A 21,119-nucleotide genomic window follows, 5' to 3' on the forward strand; every position below is an offset into this window, starting at 1 on the left:
CTGTTCCGTCGAGAGAAGTCTTTTAATCGTGAGTGTCCCATTCACAAAAAAACCACACTCGTTAAATGTAGAGGCTTCAGGTCTAAAACCATGGAGGAGCACAAGAAAATCCTCAGTGAACTTGGGGTGTGTTTCAAGTGCTACGCCTCATTAGAACACATGGCCAAGGACTGCAAATCTGCCGTTAAGTGTGAAGAGTGTCATAGTGACAAACACCCATCAGCTTTGCATCCAACCTCAGCCACCAGCGATCCAGCAGTAGCAGTTACCTCTAGTCAGGCTACAAGCCATGGCGGGGAGCCACAGAATAATGCCAAGTCTACCACAGCTGTCTCCTGCTCAGAGGTCTGTGGGGAGAGCCAAAGCAATAAATGCTGTGCCAGGATATGCCTAATCAGTTTACCCAGAAGGGCAACCAGAGAAGGCAGTAAAAATGTATGCCATCATTGACGATCAGAGCAATCGATCCCTAGCTGGACCTAAGTTCTTTGAAGCCTTCGGAATCAAGGGACCAGCAACGCCCTATACTCTGAACACTTGCTCAGGCCGCATAGAGACTAGCGGCAGGAGGGCACAAGGTTTCATTGCTTCTCCTGTCAACGGAGGTGTAGAAATACCCCTACCTACGCTAATCGAATGCGATCAAATACCCAGCCAAAGGGATGAGATTCCTACACCAGAAGCTGCGTTCCACCAACCACACCTAAGGCACCAAGTCAGTGTTATCCCACCTATGGACTCAGATGCTGAAATCCTAGACAGAGACAATTTAAGGATACATAAGGTCTGCCAACAGTGCAATGGTCCTGACTATTCCCCCTACGCAAAGAGACTCGACTTGGGGTGGGTAATCATAGGAAATGTGTGCTTGGACCGTACAAGACGGACGAGCTACTTTCTGCAAATAATGCCCTCAACACTATGAGGTGAAAGAGAAGCCTCCAGATCCCGTACAGCTGCCTGATTTCATTCCTTCAACCTATGCGGACGACTTGGGAAGATCGGCGTTTCATACAACTAAGGCCTCTTTCACACATCAGTTTTTTGCCGTCAGGCGAGATCCGGCTTTTTTTGTAAAACCGGATCCGGCGAAATGCAATGCCGGATCCAGTTTTTCCCCATTGACTTGCATTAGCGCCGGATGGCATTGCGTTTCATACGTTTTTTTGCCGGATCCGGCTACCTGTCTCATTCCGGCGTCTGGAAAAAACGGCTACTGTAACGTTTTTTGTCTCCGGCGAAAAAGCCGGAAGCGCCGGATCCGACGCTTCCGGCTTTTTGCCACAATGAAAGTCTATGAGCGCCGGATCCAGAAAAAGACGGATCCAGCCACCGGATCCGTTTTTTTAAGTCTGCGCATGCTCAGATCCAATTGGCCAGCCCCCAGGAAACAGATATAACCTGCTAGACGGATCCGGCAGAAAAACGGATCCGTTTCTACAGTTCTCCAAAATTTATGCTGGATCCGTTTTTTCTAAAAATAGCCGGATCCTGCCTGACGGCAAAAAACTGATGTGTGAAAGTAGCCTAAGGATGACAACACGTCAATGGAAGACAAGGAATTTGACAGGATAATGAACAAGGAGTTCCTTAAGGACGAGACTAATCACTGGGTTTTTCCCCTACCCTTCCGAGCTACCAGGGTAAGACTCCCGAACAATCATGAACAAGTCTTGTCCAGATTAAACTCTCTCCAGCGCACACTTAGCAACAAACCGGAGATGAAAGAACACATGGTCATCTTTATGAGCAAGATATTCCGGAATAACCATGCAGAGCCAGCGCCTCCCTTAAAGGAAAACGAGGAGTGCTGGTACCTACCCTCATTCGGAGTATATCACCCACGGAAACCTAAGCAAATTAGAATGGTCTGATTCAAGCGCCAAACATCAAGGCGTATCTCAATGATGTCCTCCTCACGGGTCCTAATCTTACAAACAGCCTAGTAGGAGTGTTGATGAGGTTCCGGAAAGAGCCCATCGCCATCACTGCAGACATTGAACAGATGTTCCACTGTTTCATAGTCAGAGAGGACCATAGGAATTTCCTCAGGCTCCTGTGGTACAAGGACAATGACCCCAGCAAAGAGATGGTGGAGTATCGCATGAGGGTGCACGTATTCGGGAACAGCCCTTCTCCTGCAGTGGCAGCCTATGGCCTGCGGAGAACCGCACAAGAAGGAGAGATCGAATATGGAACAGATGCCAGAGACTTTGTAGAGAAAGACTTCTATGTAGATGGACTAAAATCTCTACCCACAGAAGAAGCGGCTATCGATCTACTCAAGAGGACCCAAGGTATGCTGTACCAAGCTAAGCTTAGATTGCACAAAATTGCTTCAAAAACCCTGGCTGTCATGAGAGCCTTTGATTCAAGTGACCATGCACCAGGATTCAAGGACATAGACCTGGGATCAGACTGTCCGCCTGTGCAGAGAAGCTTAGGCTTGAGGTGGAACCTGTCAGTCGACACCTTCAGTTTCCAAATCAACTGTGCAGACAAACCATTCACTAAACGTGGTGTCCTGTCTGTGGTGAATAGCTTATACGACCCACTGGGGTTCATAGCACCAGTTACCATACAAGGTAAATCCCTTCTGAGACAGCTTTCCGAAACTGTCAAGGACTGGGATGCCCCACTCCCTCCTGATAAGGAACCAAAATGGGAAGACTGGAAGCAGTCCTTGTGTGCCTTGGACGAGATCCACATACCGAGATGCTAAGCCAGAACCTCACTTGCTGCTAGCACTAGGAAAGAACTCCACGTGTTCTCGGACGCATCCACAGAAGCCATTGCAGCCGTCGCCTACTTGAAGGTGACGGGACCCGACAATCAAGATTACGTTGGGTTAGTCTTCGGCAAGGCTAAGTTGGCTCCCAAGCCTGATCACACTATTCCCAGGCTTGAACTCTGTGCAACCGTGCTAGCAGTAGAACGCGGAGACTTTATACAGCACAAGATGGACACCAACATAGCCAACGTACAATACTACACTGACAGTAAGGTTGTCTGAGGTTACATCTACAACCAAACTAGGAGCTTCTGTGTGTACCTCAGTAACAGCATCAAAAGAATAAGGAGGTCTTCCAAGCCTGAACAATGGCACTATATCGCATCTGAACTTAATCCAGCTGACCATGCCACGAGACCTATGTCTATAAGGTCCTTTGCCAACTCTTCTTGGCTTTCAGATCCTAAGTTTCTGTTGGAACAGAAGGGAAGTGAACATGTCCAGGAAGTCTTCAGCATCCAGGATCCAGATGGCGATCCAGAAGTCCGCTCCGAGGTCAGTGCTTTGGTGACGAACAATAAAACAACCTCCAGCCTCGGTTGTCAGCACTTCGAACGCTTCTCCAATTGGATGAGACTCGTCAAGACTATTGCAAGGTTAGTCCACATTGCAAGATCTTATCACAACTCACGTGGAGACAAAAACTGTCACGGCTGGCACGTCTGCCATAAACCACTCTCTGCCGAGGACATTTCTCACTGAGTCCCTTATAATACGTTACGTCCAGCAGAGTGTATTCAGAACTGAATGGGAATGCCTACACCACAAACAGCAGATCCCTCAGAAAAGCCCCATTGCCCATTTGAATCCAGTAATGGATAGCTTCGGTTTGCTGAGAGTCGGTGGTCGTTTAAATCAAGCCAAGATTGCGGCTTCAGAGCAACATCCTTGCATCATTCCCAGTAAACATCACATCACTGAACTACTGATCCAGCACTTTCATGAAAAAACCGAGCACCAAGGCAGGCAGATCACGGAAGGCAAGTTACGGGCTGCAGGGCTTTGGATCATAGGTATGAAAAGACGTGTAGCAGGATCACTACATCGCTGTGTGCAATATCAGAAAACCAGAGGAAAACAGGTACATCAACAAATGGCCGACCTGCCCTCTGACAGATAGCGTGCCGAACCGCCTTTCACCTACGTTGGCCTAGATGTCTTTGGGCCATGGATGGCATCTGCACGCAGAACTCGAGGTGGCCATGCCAACAGCAAACGATGGGCCATACTATTCATTTGCATGAGTGTCCGTGCTGTCCACATAGAGGTAATAGAGTCTATGGACACATCCAGCCTGATCAATGCCCTACGGTGGTTTCTAGCGATCAGAGGACGGGTTTAACAGTTGAGGTCTGACCGCGGAAGCAACTTCATCGGTGCATGTCGAGAGCTGGATATTGACATCAAGCCAATTCAGGATCAGCTGGCAGAAAAGAGGTTGCACCTGGATCTTCAATCCTCCGCATAGTTCTCACATGGGAGGTTCCTGGGAAAGGATGATCGGGATCTCACGCAACATCCTGAATCCTATGTTTATGGATGTAAACTCTTCAAGGCTTACGCATGAGACCTTGGTTACTCTTCTGGCCGAAGTTTCTGCCATAATCAACTCAAGACCACTTGTCCCAGTGTCAATGGATCCCGAAATGCCGACCATTCTTACGCCAGCTACTCTTCTCGCCCAAAAGACCGGGAACCCGCTAACAGTCAGCGGAGAGTTTACTCATGCAAACACCTACCAGAAACAGTGGGAACGTGTGCAGTACCTCGCTGATTACTTCTGGAACCGGTGGAGAAAGGAGTATCTCGTGATCCTCCAAGGAAGAAGGAAATGGCGACAGAGTAAACCGAACTTGAAAGAAGGAGACGTGGTACTAATGAAAGAACAACAAGCCCGAAGGATCGACTGGCCTATGGGAATCTTTACAAAGACTTTCCCTAGTCAAGACGGTAAGGTACGAAAGGTGGAGCTGAAGGTCCTTAGGAAAGGCAAGGCTAAGACATTTCAGAGGCCAATCCACGAGCTCGTATTGATAATACCAATTGAGGATATTCCGGTAGGATGAACCACGAACAGAACACTGCCCTACTACTTTGTCCGTTGGGTTGGAAACAGTTTAGTCTAGTGCGGCTTCTCCGATCCTAAGATGGGTTTTCTTTGGATTGTCTCAGGAACTGTATCATCATCCTCGTTTTGAAGTTATTATTGCATGCATATTTGTGTTTGTTTTTCAGGTTATTGAACTTTACAAAAAAAAAAAAAAAAAAAACACACACACACACCAACAATATAGTGAAATCCCTTACGGAATTTCAGTCGGGGAGTGTGCGGTTCCGTCTAAGTTTTGATTATATCTTTTATATAGGCTGTGTTATATCACCATTCTTTGTGTACAGTCTTGCATTTGGTCTGCTGCCACCTGCTGTCCTTTTTCTGTATAGCAGCCTGCACCTTATTAATTCTAGTACATGCCTTCCACTTCCGGGTCAGGTCATGCCTTCTCTTCCTGCTGGTGGCCATTCTTAGTTTCATTTTTCACCCGGGAGAGACGCGCCTGTACCGAGCTGTGAAAGGCATCAGTTTTTTGACCACCTTGCTGTATCACCTTGGTTGTTACATCTGCACGTCTGGAGAACCTACTGCATTACCAAATAACATGCTGTATGTCCAGATCTCCAAATAAACAAGTCTGGACTTCACAATCCTTGGTGTGTATCATCTCTCTGGACGCATGAACAGCAACAATGGTCCTGTCTGCTCTGCATTGAGGAAACGGAAGGTAGGAATCTCTCCCAGCCCCAATCAACTACACCTCCATTCGCCTCATGTGGGACAGAACACCAAGACCATCATCTGTCAGAAACATGTAGGCTCAGTTTCTGAGCCTGCTTCAAAGAAGGGGAGCTGACATATGTACATGTACGTCAAGTGTCGAGAAGGGGTTAAAATGTATATGAATATTGAAGACTAGATACAGATATTTGTGTATATGGACATACTACATGTGCATAAAATATTTGTAAAAAAAAAAAAATCGAATCATGTAAAGAAATGTAATAGTCATATATTCATCAGCAGATGAGACTATTAGGTAGAACATGCTAAATACATGGTGACGTGATGTACGCATTTGCATATCTATATTCATTCCATGAGACTCTACCTGCACGGTCCCAGTAAGGCAAGTCATACGTTCCTTCCGTTTTCTTCTTTCTGATGTGAACATGAAATCATGGTTAGCTAATTATACAGTGCAATAATGCAAATGTTTCTGAAAACAAAATTCTTCATCTCTTGCTTCTTTGCTACATTAAATATTGCCTTGTTTTATTTCATAAATAAAAAAATAAGAAAAAAAATGGTGATTTTTGGCTTTGAACAGTAAGGCTGAGTTCACACGTTGCATTTTTTTCGCGTTTCCGCGGCGGTTTTAACCGCGATTTTGCCGCGAAAAATAAGCATTCCATGCATTCCTATGGGATTCCGCAATGCTGTGCTAATGCTGCGGTTTCCCATAGGAATGCATTGTTCCGCTTACTTCCCGCATGTGGCTGTGCACACCATGCGGAAAGTAAGCAGAACATTTGCGGATGGTACCCACGGTCCGGAGGAGAGTAGACTGTCCTCCGGGCTATGGGTACCATATCCCTGTAAAAAATAGAATTTAAAATAAAAAAAATAGTTATTCTCACCTTCCGACATCCCGCCTCTCTCCACGCTCTCGTTCCCAGTAATCCTTTGCGAAAATGCCCGCGATGGCGTCTGTTCTCACGGGATAGCAAAGTCTCGCGGTCATTCACGCTACGTCATCGCGAATTACCGCGAGACGTCGCGATCCCGCGAGAACGTACGTCATCACGGGCATTTTCGCAAAGGATTACTGGGAACGGCTGCGCGGGACGTCGGAAGGTAAGAATAACACCATTTTTTATTTTTTTTACATTGGATCTTTTACTACTGATGCTGCATAGGCGGCCTCAATAGTAAAAAGTTGGTCACACTTGTCAAACACTGTTTGACGAGTGTGACCAACCTGTCAATCAGTTCTCCAAGCGATGCTACAGATCGCTTGGAAAACGCTAGCATTTTGCAAGCTAATTACGCTTGCAAAATGCTAGTTTTTCCGTGGGAAAATCGCGGGAATTTAAAATGCGATTTTCCCACGGAATGGAATTCCGGAACTCTTGCGGTAATTTCCGCAAGAGTTCCGCTCCGTGTGAACTTAGCCTAAACATTCTAATGCTCATTGGGTTTGCTCTGTAATAGCTTGTTTTATCCAGCAGATGTCAGTAGCGCATTCTCATTGCTTGCACACAATGGTCTCATAACCACATTTATTTGTCCCCATATGTAGTAGACCAGGTTACCATCTGCTATTGAAGATATGAAAATACGAAGTGCGTACATTATTAATTAGACATACAAGACCTGATGAGGCTGCTGTGCTTACTTTGAAGAAAAAAAACTAAAACAAAACTGCATTTATATGGCTTGAAAACCCCTTCCCCCCCCCCCCAAGCTACTGTACTTGTGCAATATACTCATGTGAAATACAGAAGATGGAAGTGATGGGTCAGTGCCTGTCTCCTCCTCTGAGTGCTCTGCTTAGGCCATGTTCACACGTTCAGTATTTTACCTCAGTATTCGTGAGCCAAAACCAGGAGTGGGAGATAAATACAGAAGTGGTGACGGGTTTCTATTATACTTTTCCTCGGATTGTCTTACTCCTGGTTTTGGCTTACAAATACTGAGGTAAAATACTGACCGTGTGAATGTGGCCTTATCAGAACAATGTCCTGCAGAAGCTTATCCCCAGAGTTAGGGTATGTGCATTTTAAGGCCTGTTTCACACATCCGTTTGTGTCCATCAGTCATTTTGCAAAAAAAAACGGATCCGCCATTTTTCTTGGCGGATCCGTTTTTTCCCCATTGAGTTGCATTAACGGCGGATCTTGACGGATGGCCATCCATTGGATCCGTTTTTTTGCAGATCCGCCAAAATTTTGACGTCCGCCGACATGCCCGAGACCATGCAACGTTTTTTCGGGCGGCAGGATCTGCACTTCTCACTGCGCATGCCCGAATGGCGGCTGAAAAATCAATCTCTCTCTCTTCCCCCCCCCAGGCAGCGGTTCCTTTAAAATTCTTCCTTTGACGGATCCGTTAAAATAACGGTCCGGTGCCACACGTTGTGGTCAGTACAGGAACGGATCCGCGATCCGCCATTTTAGCGGATTTTGACTGAACAAAAAAACTGATGTGTGAAACAGGCCTAAGTATTTGCTGCATTACCCCAGGAGGCATTTTCATTTTTGCGTTTTCGTTTTTTGCTCCTCTTTTTCCTCAGAGCCATAACTTTATTTTTCCGTCAATATGGCCATGTCAGGGCTTATTTTTTTATTTTCATCTTCAGGGCCCACATCAAAGGGAGGGAGTCCGACATCAACGTACTATCATGTCCGATGTCGGAAAGGGGTTTTCCCCAAGAACAAAGTTAATTTTTAAATCATTTTAATCAATAGATCTTGGAATAATAATTTCCACAATTGGATGTGTTTAAATAAAATGTCCCTGTGCGGAGATAATCTTATAAAAGTGCTCCTGCTGTTTGCTGTGTAATGGCCGTGTCTGACCGTACAGGAACATGCTCTGATCATATCACAGCTCCTGGTAGCCCTCCCCCCAATCATATGTGGGGGAGGACTCATGAGAACATGGACACCTATTTATTTAGTAAGGTGTTATATTTTTCTCTCATGATGATTTTTCAAAATGGAGTTCAGATATTGTCTTTTGGGGTCAAAAGGTCAGCTGTGTAAGCACGAGCAAGTCTGAACTGGTTTTCTCCAGGAGGTTTTTGCGCCTTTTCTCTGGATGCTGATTGGTTAATTCCTGTAAAGAGCGGGAAGACGTCTAGTATAAATATTCCTGACAGCTGTCATTTACCTCAGTGATTTTTGAAGAAAGAAGCACCCACCCTCCGCCCACCCCCAATTTTCATTTCCTGTTCTACTTCCTTTGTCGTGATGTTTTGTTCGAGGGGAAAATCGCCCAACTATTTGGGTGGATTGATTGGTTCAGCTTATTTATTGGTATGTGGTTATTTAATGAATTTATGATATGATCTCTTTTGAGTTACTCTGAATAAAAACACTCCATTATTTTCCACATTAAATTTTGTCTGTCCCCTTATTTATTGCATGAGTGTGTTCTGTGTTCCCATGGACAGGGGAGGAAGGAAAAGAGAAAATACTGACAGGACAGCAGGGGACCACAGTTGGTTCTGTGAGGTAAAACACTGCTTAAAAACAGGCAAGGAAAAGTTTTACCTCACAAAAAGAATCAACTGCGATCCCTTGCTGTAATGTCTGTACACTCTTTTTTGCGTTCTTTCATGCCCAGGAGCTGTGGTATGATCAGACAATGTTCCTGCACGGTCAGACACAGCCATTACACAGCATAGGCACATTTATTAGATTATCTCAGCGCAGGAACATTTTTTTTTTTTCTGTAAAAAGGAATCTGTCACCTCGTTTTGCCGCTATAAGATGCAGCCACTGCCTTTTGGGTCTTGTCTACAGCATTCTATAATACTGTAGATAAGCCCCGGGTCCGACCTGAAAGAGAAGAAAAACAAGTTTTATTATACTCCGGTCTGATGGGTGTCGCAGGTCCCGGGTCCGGCGCCTCCCATCATGTGATGCCACCTTCCTACTTGCTTCGTGCCGCGCTCCTGCGCAGGCGTACTTATCTGCCCTGTTGAGGGCAGAGTGATGTACTGCAGTGCGCAGGCGCCGGGTCTCTCTGACCTTTCCCGGTGCCTGCGCACTGCAGTACTTTGCTCTGCCTTCAACGGGGCAGATAAGTACGCCTGCACAGGAGCCGCGGCACGAAGCAAGGAAGATGACGACAATTGCAAGAAGATGGGAGGCGCCGGACCCGCAACACCAATTGGACCAGACCGGACCGGACCCCTGGGTGAGTATAATCTAACATGTTTTTCTTCTCTTTCAGGTTACAGCTGGGGCTTATCTACAGCGTTACAGAATGCTGTAGATAAGCCCCGAAACGCAGTGGCCGCATCTTATAGCGGCAAAACGAGGTGACAGGTTCCCTTCAAGATCTGATAATTAAAATTGTACCTTGTTTGTTGGAAAACCCCTTCAAGACATTTCTGCATCAAAAACTTGACAGGAAAAACGCTGCATAAAAAGTGTGTTATTGATTTGTTTTTATAATGCATTGTTTCCATTTATTACAATGGGTGAAAAATGCTTCAAAAACGCCGACATGTTGCAGTTTTGAAACGGCTTCAAATCTACAAGGAAAAAACAAGTAACATGTGCATGAGGTTTCAGAAATCTCATCCACTTTGCTGGGACCAAAAAATGCGACATGTGAATATACCATTCCGTAAGTGAGACAAGTGCTGAGCGGACACTGTCACTGCCATCATCTGTACTTCAAATGAGTACACTCTGATACCAATGCAGGCAGGGAAACAGCAGGGGGGTTGGAAGCTACTGCTACTTTTACAGGAGTGAAAACAAATTCCCTAATAAAAGTGATTTACAAAGTTTTAGAACTTTTCATGCTGGACAAAATTATATAAAAAAAAGTTGCGTTACTCTTCAGATAAACCCGATGAAATCAACCTTAAAGGGAATCTGTCACCCTTATTTATCCCCTATTAGCTGCCGGCATAGACATCGGGGGCTTATCTACAGCATTCTGTAATGCTATAGATAAGCCTCCGATGTAACCTGAGAAAGAGAAGAAAAACACGTTATATTATCCTCACGGAGGTGGGCGGTCCGGTCCGATGGGTGTTGCGGTCCGGTCCGGGTGCCTCCCTTCTTCATGCGATGACGTCCTCTTCTCCCGTCCTGAAATGGCTCCGGCGCAGGCGTATTGCTCTACCCGGTTGAGGGCAGAGCAGAATGCTGCAGTGCGCAGGCGCCAAACCTCTCCCGACGCCTGCGCACTGCAGGACTCTGCTCTGCCCTCAACAGGGAAGAGCAGTGCGACTGCGCCGGAGCCATTACAGGATGGGAAGAAGAGGACGTCATCGCATGAAGAAGGGAGGCGCCGGACGGGATAGCAACACCCATCGGACCGGACCGCCCACCTCGGAGAGTATAATATAACGTGTTTTTCTTTTTTCAGGTTACATCGGAGGCTTAGTTACAGCATTACAGAATGCTGTAGATAAGCCCCAGATGTCTATGCCAGCAGCTGAAAAGCCAAAAAAAGGGTGACAGATTACCTTTAAATTAGATTCCATTTATTTTGCTTATTCTTTTGTTTGTTTTCTTGTGAAATTCCAAATTACCTTGCAACCTTGTGTGCAAAATAAATAGTGGCTTATGTAATCCGAGATTACAGAGGGTTTACCATAGAGACATTGCATCACCCTAACACAGTCCATTAGGAGGAAATGTTCATTACTGCAGTCCTGCAATCCTCCCCGACCAATTCCAGGAGTTTATGGCGGAGGTACATACAAATAGTCCGAGAACAAAAAGTATGACCAACCTGTGTCTCCAGTGCCAGGCGCAAACCAGCAGCACCACGACGCTGGTGCAGACCATGACCAACGCGGGGACCAGGATGGCTGCCAAGGGAACATCTGCAATCCATTAAAAACAAGAGGAGCTTACACGCCAGTCACAGAGCACATTCTTGTGTAGATGTTGGAAGGAATAACCTCTTCCCGGTCACAACAATCCCACACCACACTCCATAAAACCACAGCAGACTAGGACACATCCAGATAACATACGAGAAAGAGAACATGGAAGCAAAAGCTCAAAATCCTTGTCTTAGGAAAACATTTGATGCTACTTCTTCCAGGTTGGCAAAAATCAGTTTAATGGCTTGCTTCTAATCGAATAGTAGCCATATCACCTATATATTATAACGCGGTAAGACGCGAATAACGTGGTTACCAAGTTCAGTTCTGGGGTAGTCCCTGCTGCGGAACAAAAAAAAAAAAAAAAAAAAGGATGGACTCCAATATCACACAATAGAATCCATTGAACCGCTCCATGCCTTAAGGCCAGAAGCCATGAATATAATGTGAACAAGACCCAAGTCAATTCAGACATTCTTTTAAATCTTTGGGTTTGTTTGATATAAGTATTGACTTATGTGGAAACTGGGGTTTTTTAAATTACATTAACAACCTGTATCAAGACCCTAAATCAGCATATTGATAGCGTTTTGGGGACATCACAGGTTCCCTTTAAAGGGAGCTGTCTGGCTTACTATAAAAGCTTTGGACACCTTTGACATGGAAAAAAAGGTTTTTATATATTACTGGTTATCTCTGGTTAATAAAATTGCACTAAGCTTCAATCATCTTTCCTTATTTCATTTTCAGACCTGATATGCAGTTTGCAACCTGACCCAAATTTCAGTTTTTTTCTGGTGGGAGCGTCTCCCCCAGTAATATAGGCTGGATGTGCAGTATTCGTATTTAGGTTGCTTCTGTAGCACTAAATCTTTCTTTATATTTGTATCTATAGCCTATTTTCTCAGCCCTCCATAAGCCTGTAAATACTTTCTCAATTGTTGAGATCTGTGTACAGCCCTCTCCCCTGCTGCTATCTCAAATCCCTCATTTACGTGTTTTTATATCACGGTCTGAGTGCAGACTATGATGCACGTACTGGACGTATTACTTTCCTGACCTGAACTTGGCTACAAAAAGGGATAGATAAAGGGCTAGGTTAGGAAGAGGTTAAAGGGAACCCGTTACGTGAAAAAACGCTATTAGCCTGCAGATATGGGGATAATCTGCAGGTTAATAGTGTTCTAAAGCTGCACAGCACCAGCACTTAGACCCCCGTTGCCGGGAAAAAAAAATTAACTTTATTCTTCCCCATAGCGTTCCGGTTTCAGTCACGGGGGCGGTGCCGCTCAGTGTATAGCGAGCATTAGGTCCTGTTGTCAGCGCTGGGAGGCGCTCTATAAAGAGCGGTGACGGAACCCTTATTTCATCAACATTTCCCATGTCAGAACGAATACAGAAGTGGTACTCGGGAGGGGTCGGGTCAAAGGACGATCCACAAAACTTTTGATAAAAACGTATGTTGTTAATTATTTTACGGCATTGAAATTCAGTGTACATAGCATAAGTGAGCGAGCGCGCTTATAAACACGAGATTTATGGGACTGTAAGGATCTGTAGAACTAAGAGTGTACTGAAATGTGAGGACTGCAAAGTATTCAAATGTGCAAGCCAAGTCCTCCAGGGAATGACATAGTTAAGGATGATACATCGGCCTTGCCTGCTCGGGGATGAGTCAGTGTGCTCGCAGAGTTCACGGCACTCTGATGTCAACCCCAACATTCCTGAGCGGGAGGCAGGCAGCGCACAGCTGACATAAGGCAGGAGGAAGCAACGCCAGCAAGCAGCACACTAAGCCAAAACCTTCCATGCTTTTCAGGTGCGTCACACTGCAAGCCAAACCGCCAGAGCCGTGTACAAGAGGCTGAAAAGCGTACTCAGCCTACGACCACAGTCTACGCCACGTGAGAGCTTTACCTTTGGTAATATCCGGAGTCACAGTGGTGTTCTTAATCTCAGGAGTGGAGGTGGTCTTATCCACCGGGAGCGGGCGATGGGCACGTGGCACAAATGCTGGAGGAACGGTTAGTTTTGGAACAGGCGCTTGGGATGAAGAAAAAAAAAAAAAAAAATAATGAACAAAACAAAAGCATCAAAAGTTAAAAACTTTCTTGCCCGGTTATTGTATACAGGTAACAATGAACATCTATTGTATGCTCTTACATACAGAAATTAATGGTGATGCGGAGGTTGAAATTTTAGATCATTACAGTAGGGAAAAAAAAGTTTTGGCCAAATATCAGATTTGGGGATTACTGAAGTCGGACCCTGGTTCTCTTTGCCGGCTTCTATTTAAAAAAGGCGAAGAATGACTCTACTAGAGTGGAGAAAACTACTCGAGTCGTCCGACACACAGATCACATACATGGACACAAGGAAACGTCGGCCCCTACCAGGTATAAACTGGCACCCAAGCAGCTCGACTTTCATGGCAATCTTCTGGTTCCAGCTTGCCGGCCTGATCTTCACAAACCTCGCCACTATGGGAGGAATTAAGTTGTTCCGGACTTCTTGGTAGTAGTCAGCGTTTGCTTGAAAGATCTGCAAATGTTATGAGGAGGAAGTTTTTTTTAGGGCTCGTTCACACGACTGTATTTACAGTTCGAATGATGTCCGTGAAAAAAAACAAACGGAAAAAAAACAGCACTCAGATCAATGCATGCACTAGTTTCTTCCGTAAAGTCTAAGGGTACGTTAAAAAAAAAAAAAAGAAAAAAAAAAAAAAGTAATCAGACAACATACGGAGCCTCAGTATAACATCCACCTTTTACAGATATATTTCAATTCTGTAACAGGAAACTGTAAATGCTCTTTTAAATGATTAATAGCTGCCGTAAAAAAACAAAAGTAAACAAGTATTGTACATGGATGACAAGTGAGAAAAAAAAAAAATCGTCCTACTTTTCTGGATGAAGCTTTGAGCAATTTTTTTTTTTTTTTTTTTTTAATACGCTTGTGTGAATCTACCCTTAAGAAAAAAAAAAAAAAAAGAATCATCCATTGAATGTTTTTTTTTATTAAACTGTTTATTTTATTATCTGAAAAAGTTTTTTTTTGAAAACCTAAACACGAAAGGTTACATTTCAAGAAAAAGAGAAAAGGAAAAAATTTCCAACCTCTCTCTCCTTCCATCAAATTTAACGAAACTTTTAGACAGGGGGGAGATGTAGGGAAAGATAGGGAAGGGAAGGGTATGAAGGAGTATTTGACACATTTTGCATACAGATCAGCACATCAAAATATATAAACTGTGCTCACTGGCGGTTAAGTGCTATTGTTCACAAAAAGGTCCCAAGGCGACCATATCCATCCATTGAATGTTTATTTTGTTTTGTTTGTGGTATTATCCAATTTTTCAAAATGTCTCAACTTTGTGACTTTTGCACAAAATCCAAAATGCTCCTTTTGCACTTAGGAGCAAAAGGTCATATTTTCAGCTTAAATACCACAAAAGAAAAAAAAAAAAAAAAAAAACCTGAAAATTCAGGCAGGCATACACAAATTTCCTCTAGAAAGGAGACTAGACTACTTTTGCAGAGAAATTTTGTGACTTTTAAAAAGTCGCAATTAATTGTCTGCAAACATGTTGAAAGCAAACAGCACACACACTGTCAAGCACAAAAAATACCCAAACAATTAAATTACTTTTAGAAATGTGCCAATTAAAAGAAGAATTTTGCGTAAATTGATGACAGGCTAAAAATACCAAAAAACATGTACAAATGCAATATTGAATGAGACCTTCAATTTTTATTTTTTTGACTAAATATTATACACACAAGCTTGAAATTGTTGGCTGTCAGTGCAGATGGACATATGGAGGGATAAAATGTACATATTGCATGGGATCCACTGTAGGTGAAGAGCGCTGATCAGAACGCACTTTATGTTCAAGATGTAAAAGCAAATTTGGGATATGAAATCCAAAATTGGGAGAAAAGTGTCAAGTCAGAAGTGGCCAGTTATTGCTATTATTCTTGCTGGTCCCCCGCGTATTCCATTTTATTAAAATTTGAAATACAATTCCACAGATATGTTGTTTTTTTTGGGTTTTTTTTATTTTAAACTTCATGGTTACTTCGTACTTTTTGATGGTCTTTAACAAAAAGGGGCAGTGCTCAGAGGTTATTAAATACAGAGGAAATCCTGGGCACCACAAACGCTTTGGAAACACTATAAAAACATATCAAAAAAACAAAAACGGGAGCAGCAGGAATAAAATAAAAAGCAAGAACTGGCCACATTTGACTAGGGTACGTTTAAAGAGGTTGTCCACTACTTTTACATTGATGACCTGAAATGTCTGACTGGCCGTGGTCCGACACCCTCACCGATCAGCTGTTATTGGTGTCGGCCACTAGCCGGAGGTACTCACTTGCTGAGCTGCTCTGTCTACTTGTAGTGGCCACCGCAGGGCACTGCACATCTGTCTCCTATTGCTTTGAAGAAGGGGGGGGGGGGGGGGGGGGATGTGCAGCACCAAGCCCTGGGCACTGCAAGTAGATGGAGCAGTTCGGCAGATGAGTACTTCCGTCTGGCGGCCGACACCGATAACAGCTGATCTGGGAGGGGGGATACGGGTGTTGCACCCCAGCTGATCAGACATTCATGACCTATCCCAAAGATAAGTTGTTTGACACATCAGTTTTTTCTGTCAGTTGTAATCCGCCAAAATGGCAGGAGAGGGGGGGGGGGGGGGGGAGAGAGGGAGAGGGAGAGAATTTTTTCTCAGCCGCCAGATCAGGGTTAAATTTACTGCAAAGGCGATTCTGCTGGGCATGCGCAGTGTAAAGTGCGGATCCGGCCAGCCAGAGAAACGTTGCATTGTCTGTTCAGTATTGTCAGCGGACGCCAAAATCTTGGCGGATCCGCAAGAAAACGGATCCAACAGATTCCCATCCGTCAAGATCCGCTGGTAATGCAAGTGTATGGGGAAAAAAACGGATCCGCCAAGAAATGCGGATCCATTTTTTTTGCAAAATGGCGGATTCTTGACTGATGGAGACAAACGGAAGTGTGAAACAGGCCTAAGGCCACCATGTTTATTAGATAAAAGTGGGCTCAACTAGTAGATTTTGGCAATATCACAGTTAGTGGCCACCATACACATTAGGTGGCCGAGCGTACAGAACTGCACAAGGACCCATACAACTGCAATTTGTGGATCACTGGCGGGTGATTTTTACCGATCCTGTGAAAACAAGCCTAATACATGCCGGGTGTGCACTTTTGTTTTATAAATGCAGAGAATGAATGAATGAATGAATGAATGAATGAATGAATGAATGAATGAATGAATGAATGAATGAGACACTTGGAAACTGGATTATATTACCCCCCCCCCCCCATTCTCCTACTATCCAATTCTGTACAAAGAAGGGTGACACACAAGAACATTTGCAAAAAGTAAATAATCGGTTAGTTCTCTATCAGGCATTATACAATCACGACCAATTACTTATACAATTACTTATGTTATACATGGATTAACAGGAAATGTAGGGTTTGGCATTTCTGCACGGTGCGACACTTTCTGGAATCTCTTGGATACCTTTACCTTGTCCCTATCCAGACTCGCCTCTTTATAAACCGTCCACTTCAGGCCGTCCTCACTGTGCTCGATTCTGTATGACGTAACGTAGTAATTGTAAGCGGACACGGTGGATCCAGTGGTTATGATTCCTATCCAGGGAAACATTTCATAGGTTAGAATATTTCACACACAACCTGAATTTAAAGGGCAGGCTCACAGTGCAATATGCTTTCATTAGCTTTAAAGCTTTGTGTCTTTCTACCTCTCTTTACCACAATGCAGGATATAATTAATCCTAGCAGGAGGTTCTCTTATACAAGCGCCAATCTCTGATAAACTGCTCGTACGTAATGCCCAGAATGTCAGAGGTGCAGGAAATGAGAGTCAGACAGATGACGTATAGACAATTCAAAAGGCGTTCTCCACAGCTTGGGAATCGCCTCCTTAAACGCTAATGTCTCCGAGGAAAATGCAATAAAAGCTCATTCACTTCACGTGCCGGTCCAGCGGGGTCAGCACTAGCTCTCCTGGGGCATTATGTAATGTGAGCACTGCAGCCAATCAGCAGCCAGTGATTGTCACTGCGGGTTTGCTGTAATGGCATATTGATGAACAGCAGCCAAAGTAAGTAAAGGCTGCAGGCAATCGGCAGTCGCTGATCGGCTGCAGTGCTCGTGAAATAAAGTATCACCTATTCAGCAGAGCTCATCACTGGCCTCTGCGGACACAAACCCTACATGTCACAGTGACTGCTGAGATCAGCGATTGGCTGCAGCAGTCACATAAATGGATGTGGTGGAACCGAACATTATTGTCTTGTGTTCATGTGGATTTTTTTGGGGAAAATGGAGTCACCCTGTGCCAGATAGCTCCTGTTTCTGCTAATATAAAACCTCTTACAGACCTGAGACTTTCGTCAGCTTGTTCAGATCGATCTGCAGCCACTGGTGCTCATCATTGAATGAAGCAGCCCAGGCCGGCCCCGGTTTCTTCAGTCTGGCTCTCTCTGGCTTCCATACATTGATCTGACCTGCATGGTCTGTCCATTCAAGAACGGATGAGGCCGTTATTTGAGAATCAGGAATAGCTCCGTTTTCCATTCCCAGAAAACCATAGCAGCCTAAATAAAATAGAGGTAAAACATAAATCCTTACAACTCTAACTGATTTAATGGCAAGTACAGTCCCACATTCCATCCCCTAAAATACATACCACCAGTCTTGAATGTGAAGAGTGTAGAGGACAAAGAACCCCTTTAAAAACAAAAAGGATAGATTATCAACACGTAAACCTCCAAAAAATCCTTTAGGCCGGGTGCACACGATCTGGAAGTAGCAGTGCTTTGGACGCAGTATATGTGCGCTGTGCCCAAAGTGCTGCCGTCTATTGAATGCAGGTGAATCTGCATGTGATCACTGAACCGTGTGGAATCACCGTGTCCAATACAATGTATGGGTGAAATTTGTTGAGTCTCTGCAAGAAAAATTTTTTCATGCTGCTGTCTGGAGAGACGTGCTGGGTGTCAGTCTCCGCGGGCATCAGTGGACACATCGTGGGGATGGGATTTCTTGAAATCCCATCCACTATGCTGTAACATCTGGACTCTACGAGTTGGACGCTGCATAAGTACGCAGCATTTACTGAGCGTCTGTACAAACCCTTAAAAGGTTTATTCCCAGAATTAAATTTTTCATATAGCACAAAAAAAATTGCATAGTTATTATTAGCAAAGTAAGCCCAACATTAAAGTGAACCTGTCATGTAATTTTTATCATCTAAGCTGTCCCCATTGCGTTGTTAAAGATGAAATGTGTGCATCATAAGGCTAGTTTCACACTAGCGTTTCACTGATCTGCGTCGGTCTGCGCACGGCCGCCGCTAAGCTCCACTCGCTGCCGCGCCTCCTCCTAGTTCCGCCTATGGGCGCATAACGCTGCATGCGACCTGCGCACCCCATCTTTAGCATTGGGTGCGCAGGCATGCGTTTTCCGGCGCATGCGTCCTTTTGACGGTGTGCCGACCTGCGCCAAACGCAACATGTTGCATTTTGGTGCGCTTGGCGCACAGTCAAAAGGATGCATGCGCAGGAAAACGCAGACCTGCGCACCCAATGCTAAAGATAGGGTGCGCAGGTCGCATGCAGTGTCATGTGCCCATAGGCAGCGCTAACAGGAGGAGGCGGAGCTTAGCGGCAGCCGTGCGCAGACCGACGCAAGTCTGAAACGCTAATGTGAAACTAGCCATTGGGGGTGCGCTTCAATTCATTCAGTCACGGTTGTCGCCGCCCACATAATATGAATGACCAGGGGTTGCACCGACGTCGCTGGAATCAGTTACCAGTTTTAAAATCCCACACTTGTACAGTGTGTACAGTGGAGCCATGCTTGCGCAGTCGAGCGGGGAGCCACACATGCGCTGTGATGAGCGACTCCTTGCGCGTGCGCACTGAAGCCGTGTGTAGTACCCAGCTTCACTAACTGTTTGTGGCCGGAGCTGCTCGCCACGGCACCAGCGTGGCTCCACGCTGCACACTGCTCAAGCCCGCGATTTCAAAGCTGATTCCTGTGCTTTAACAGGATTTCAGCACCGTTTGTAATGAAAAAAAAAAAAGTGTTAGAAATGCACATTGCATCAATAACGCACTGGGGTCAGTTTAGATGATAAAAGGACATGACAGGTTCCCTTTAAGTTTCTTTCTTGTGCCTTTATGCTTTTTTTCTCTCTATCTGGCCCTCTGGGCATCCAACTTCACATAGCTTCCTAAAACTATATTTACAAGCAGCACTTGCTTCCTCTAAGTGCTGCAGACCCTACTCTCTCCTGTATGCTCCTGACGTGACTAGCCCCGCATTTCTAAGTTCTCATCGAGCTCATTGAAGTGTAGAATTCAACTTATGCCTCTATGCACGCTCTGTTCCAGGCAGACTGATTTAATCTTGTGCATCTAAATCAATATAGCTTCAGCATGGTTTTATATAATTGGCTGGTTGTAGCAGAGCTCCAGTCTCCTTCCCTCTTCTATAATGGCATTGCAGAGTTGTTTGTTGCCTTCTGCAGACACATCAGTGATGTGAAACTAAAAATGCTACTCAAATGATGTCTATAGCAGAAGATAATCCTTTCCATATGCATTAATAGAGCGACATTTGTCATTTCAGATCACTTAACTCTCACCATCAGGCAAACAAAGACAACTCAACTAATCTCATCCCTGCACACAGAGCCCCAATACTGCAGTATATCTCTCCTTTTTGCCCCCTATATATACAGCCCATCCCGCAGTTTGCCGTTCCTTTCTAATCAATGTATATACACAACCACATCCTGCAGTACTTGGCTCCTTCATACAGCGCATCCTGCAGTACATCACTACTAGCAGTCCCCTGTATACAGCCTTTCATGCAGTGCATTGCTTCTCTGTATACAGCCCATCATGCAGTACATTTCCTTTCTGTCCCCTATACACATGGCTACCAGCACACCACCGCTTACTGGTATGCCCTGTGTGCTGTATTTGAGGCTTTGCTTCCTTCTAGTTGAAACTCCATTCTAGACACTGCACAGCTATGCTAGCAGCAAGCCAGCTGACAAACTGCACTGCGAAGGATCAATTAGACCCCAGGAATTACTTGACCGGTCCAAGATAACTAAAGAGAAATGGAGCCTGGAGGGGCGTACTTATGGTGCCGGTGTGTGAAAAATGGGGCAGATTTAAAATATATGTGCACAGTTTCATTTATACATTAGTATAAGTCCATACTGTTATTTTGGAAATACACTTTTAATTGTTTTATTACGGGCTTTAAAAATGTAATTTGACTTTTCAGTAATCCAGATAACCTCATATTATTCACCAGAAATTGTACCTTATTTCTCCTGCAGCGCTCCTGCAGGTCAGGTGCAGGAACTACAGCCACACATACAGAAAAAACGTGTATAAGGCTGAGTTCACACGTGGCGTTTTTTTCGTGTTTCCGCGGCGGTTTTAACCGCGAAAAATAAGCATCCCATGCATTCCTATGGGATTCCGCAATGCTGTGCTAATGCTGCGGTTTTTACCGCGACGGAATCGCTTCGCGGTAAAAAACGCAGCATGCTCATTATTTTGCGGAATCGCGGCGATCCCGCACCCATAGGAATGCATTGTTCCGCTTATTTCCCG

General features: G+C 44.7%; 1 protein-coding gene across 2 annotated transcripts in view; it reads right to left on the reverse strand.

The window, feature by feature from the left end:
* The window catches only part of DCBLD2 (discoidin, CUB and LCCL domain containing 2), a 103,919-nt gene that overhangs the window by 15,902 nt on the left and 66,898 nt on the right, over positions 1-21,119 (reverse strand). The window contains exons 7-13 of one of the 2 annotated variants that reach the window (XM_073584398.1): positions 18,170-18,210; positions 17,862-18,077; positions 17,003-17,106; positions 13,818-13,965; positions 13,342-13,467; positions 11,328-11,421; positions 5,956-6,005 (exon numbers count right to left, since the gene is read on the reverse strand). In XM_073584398.1, the coding sequence (XP_073440499.1) occupies positions 5,956-6,005; positions 11,328-11,421; positions 13,342-13,467; positions 13,818-13,965; positions 17,003-17,106; positions 17,862-18,077; positions 18,170-18,210 (779 nt within the window). Of the gene's footprint in view, positions 1-5,955; positions 6,006-11,327; positions 11,422-13,341; positions 13,468-13,817; positions 13,966-16,981; positions 17,107-17,861; positions 18,078-18,169; positions 18,211-21,119 lie in introns of both variants that reach the window. The other variant, XM_073584397.1, reaches the window with a different exon arrangement.

Source organism: Dendrobates tinctorius, unplaced genomic scaffold, assembly GCF_039654945.1.
Source record: "Dendrobates tinctorius isolate UK_male_01 unplaced genomic scaffold, ASM3965494v1 ptg000084l, whole genome shotgun sequence".
Taxonomy (NCBI): Eukaryota; Metazoa; Chordata; class Amphibia; order Anura; family Dendrobatidae; genus Dendrobates; species Dendrobates tinctorius.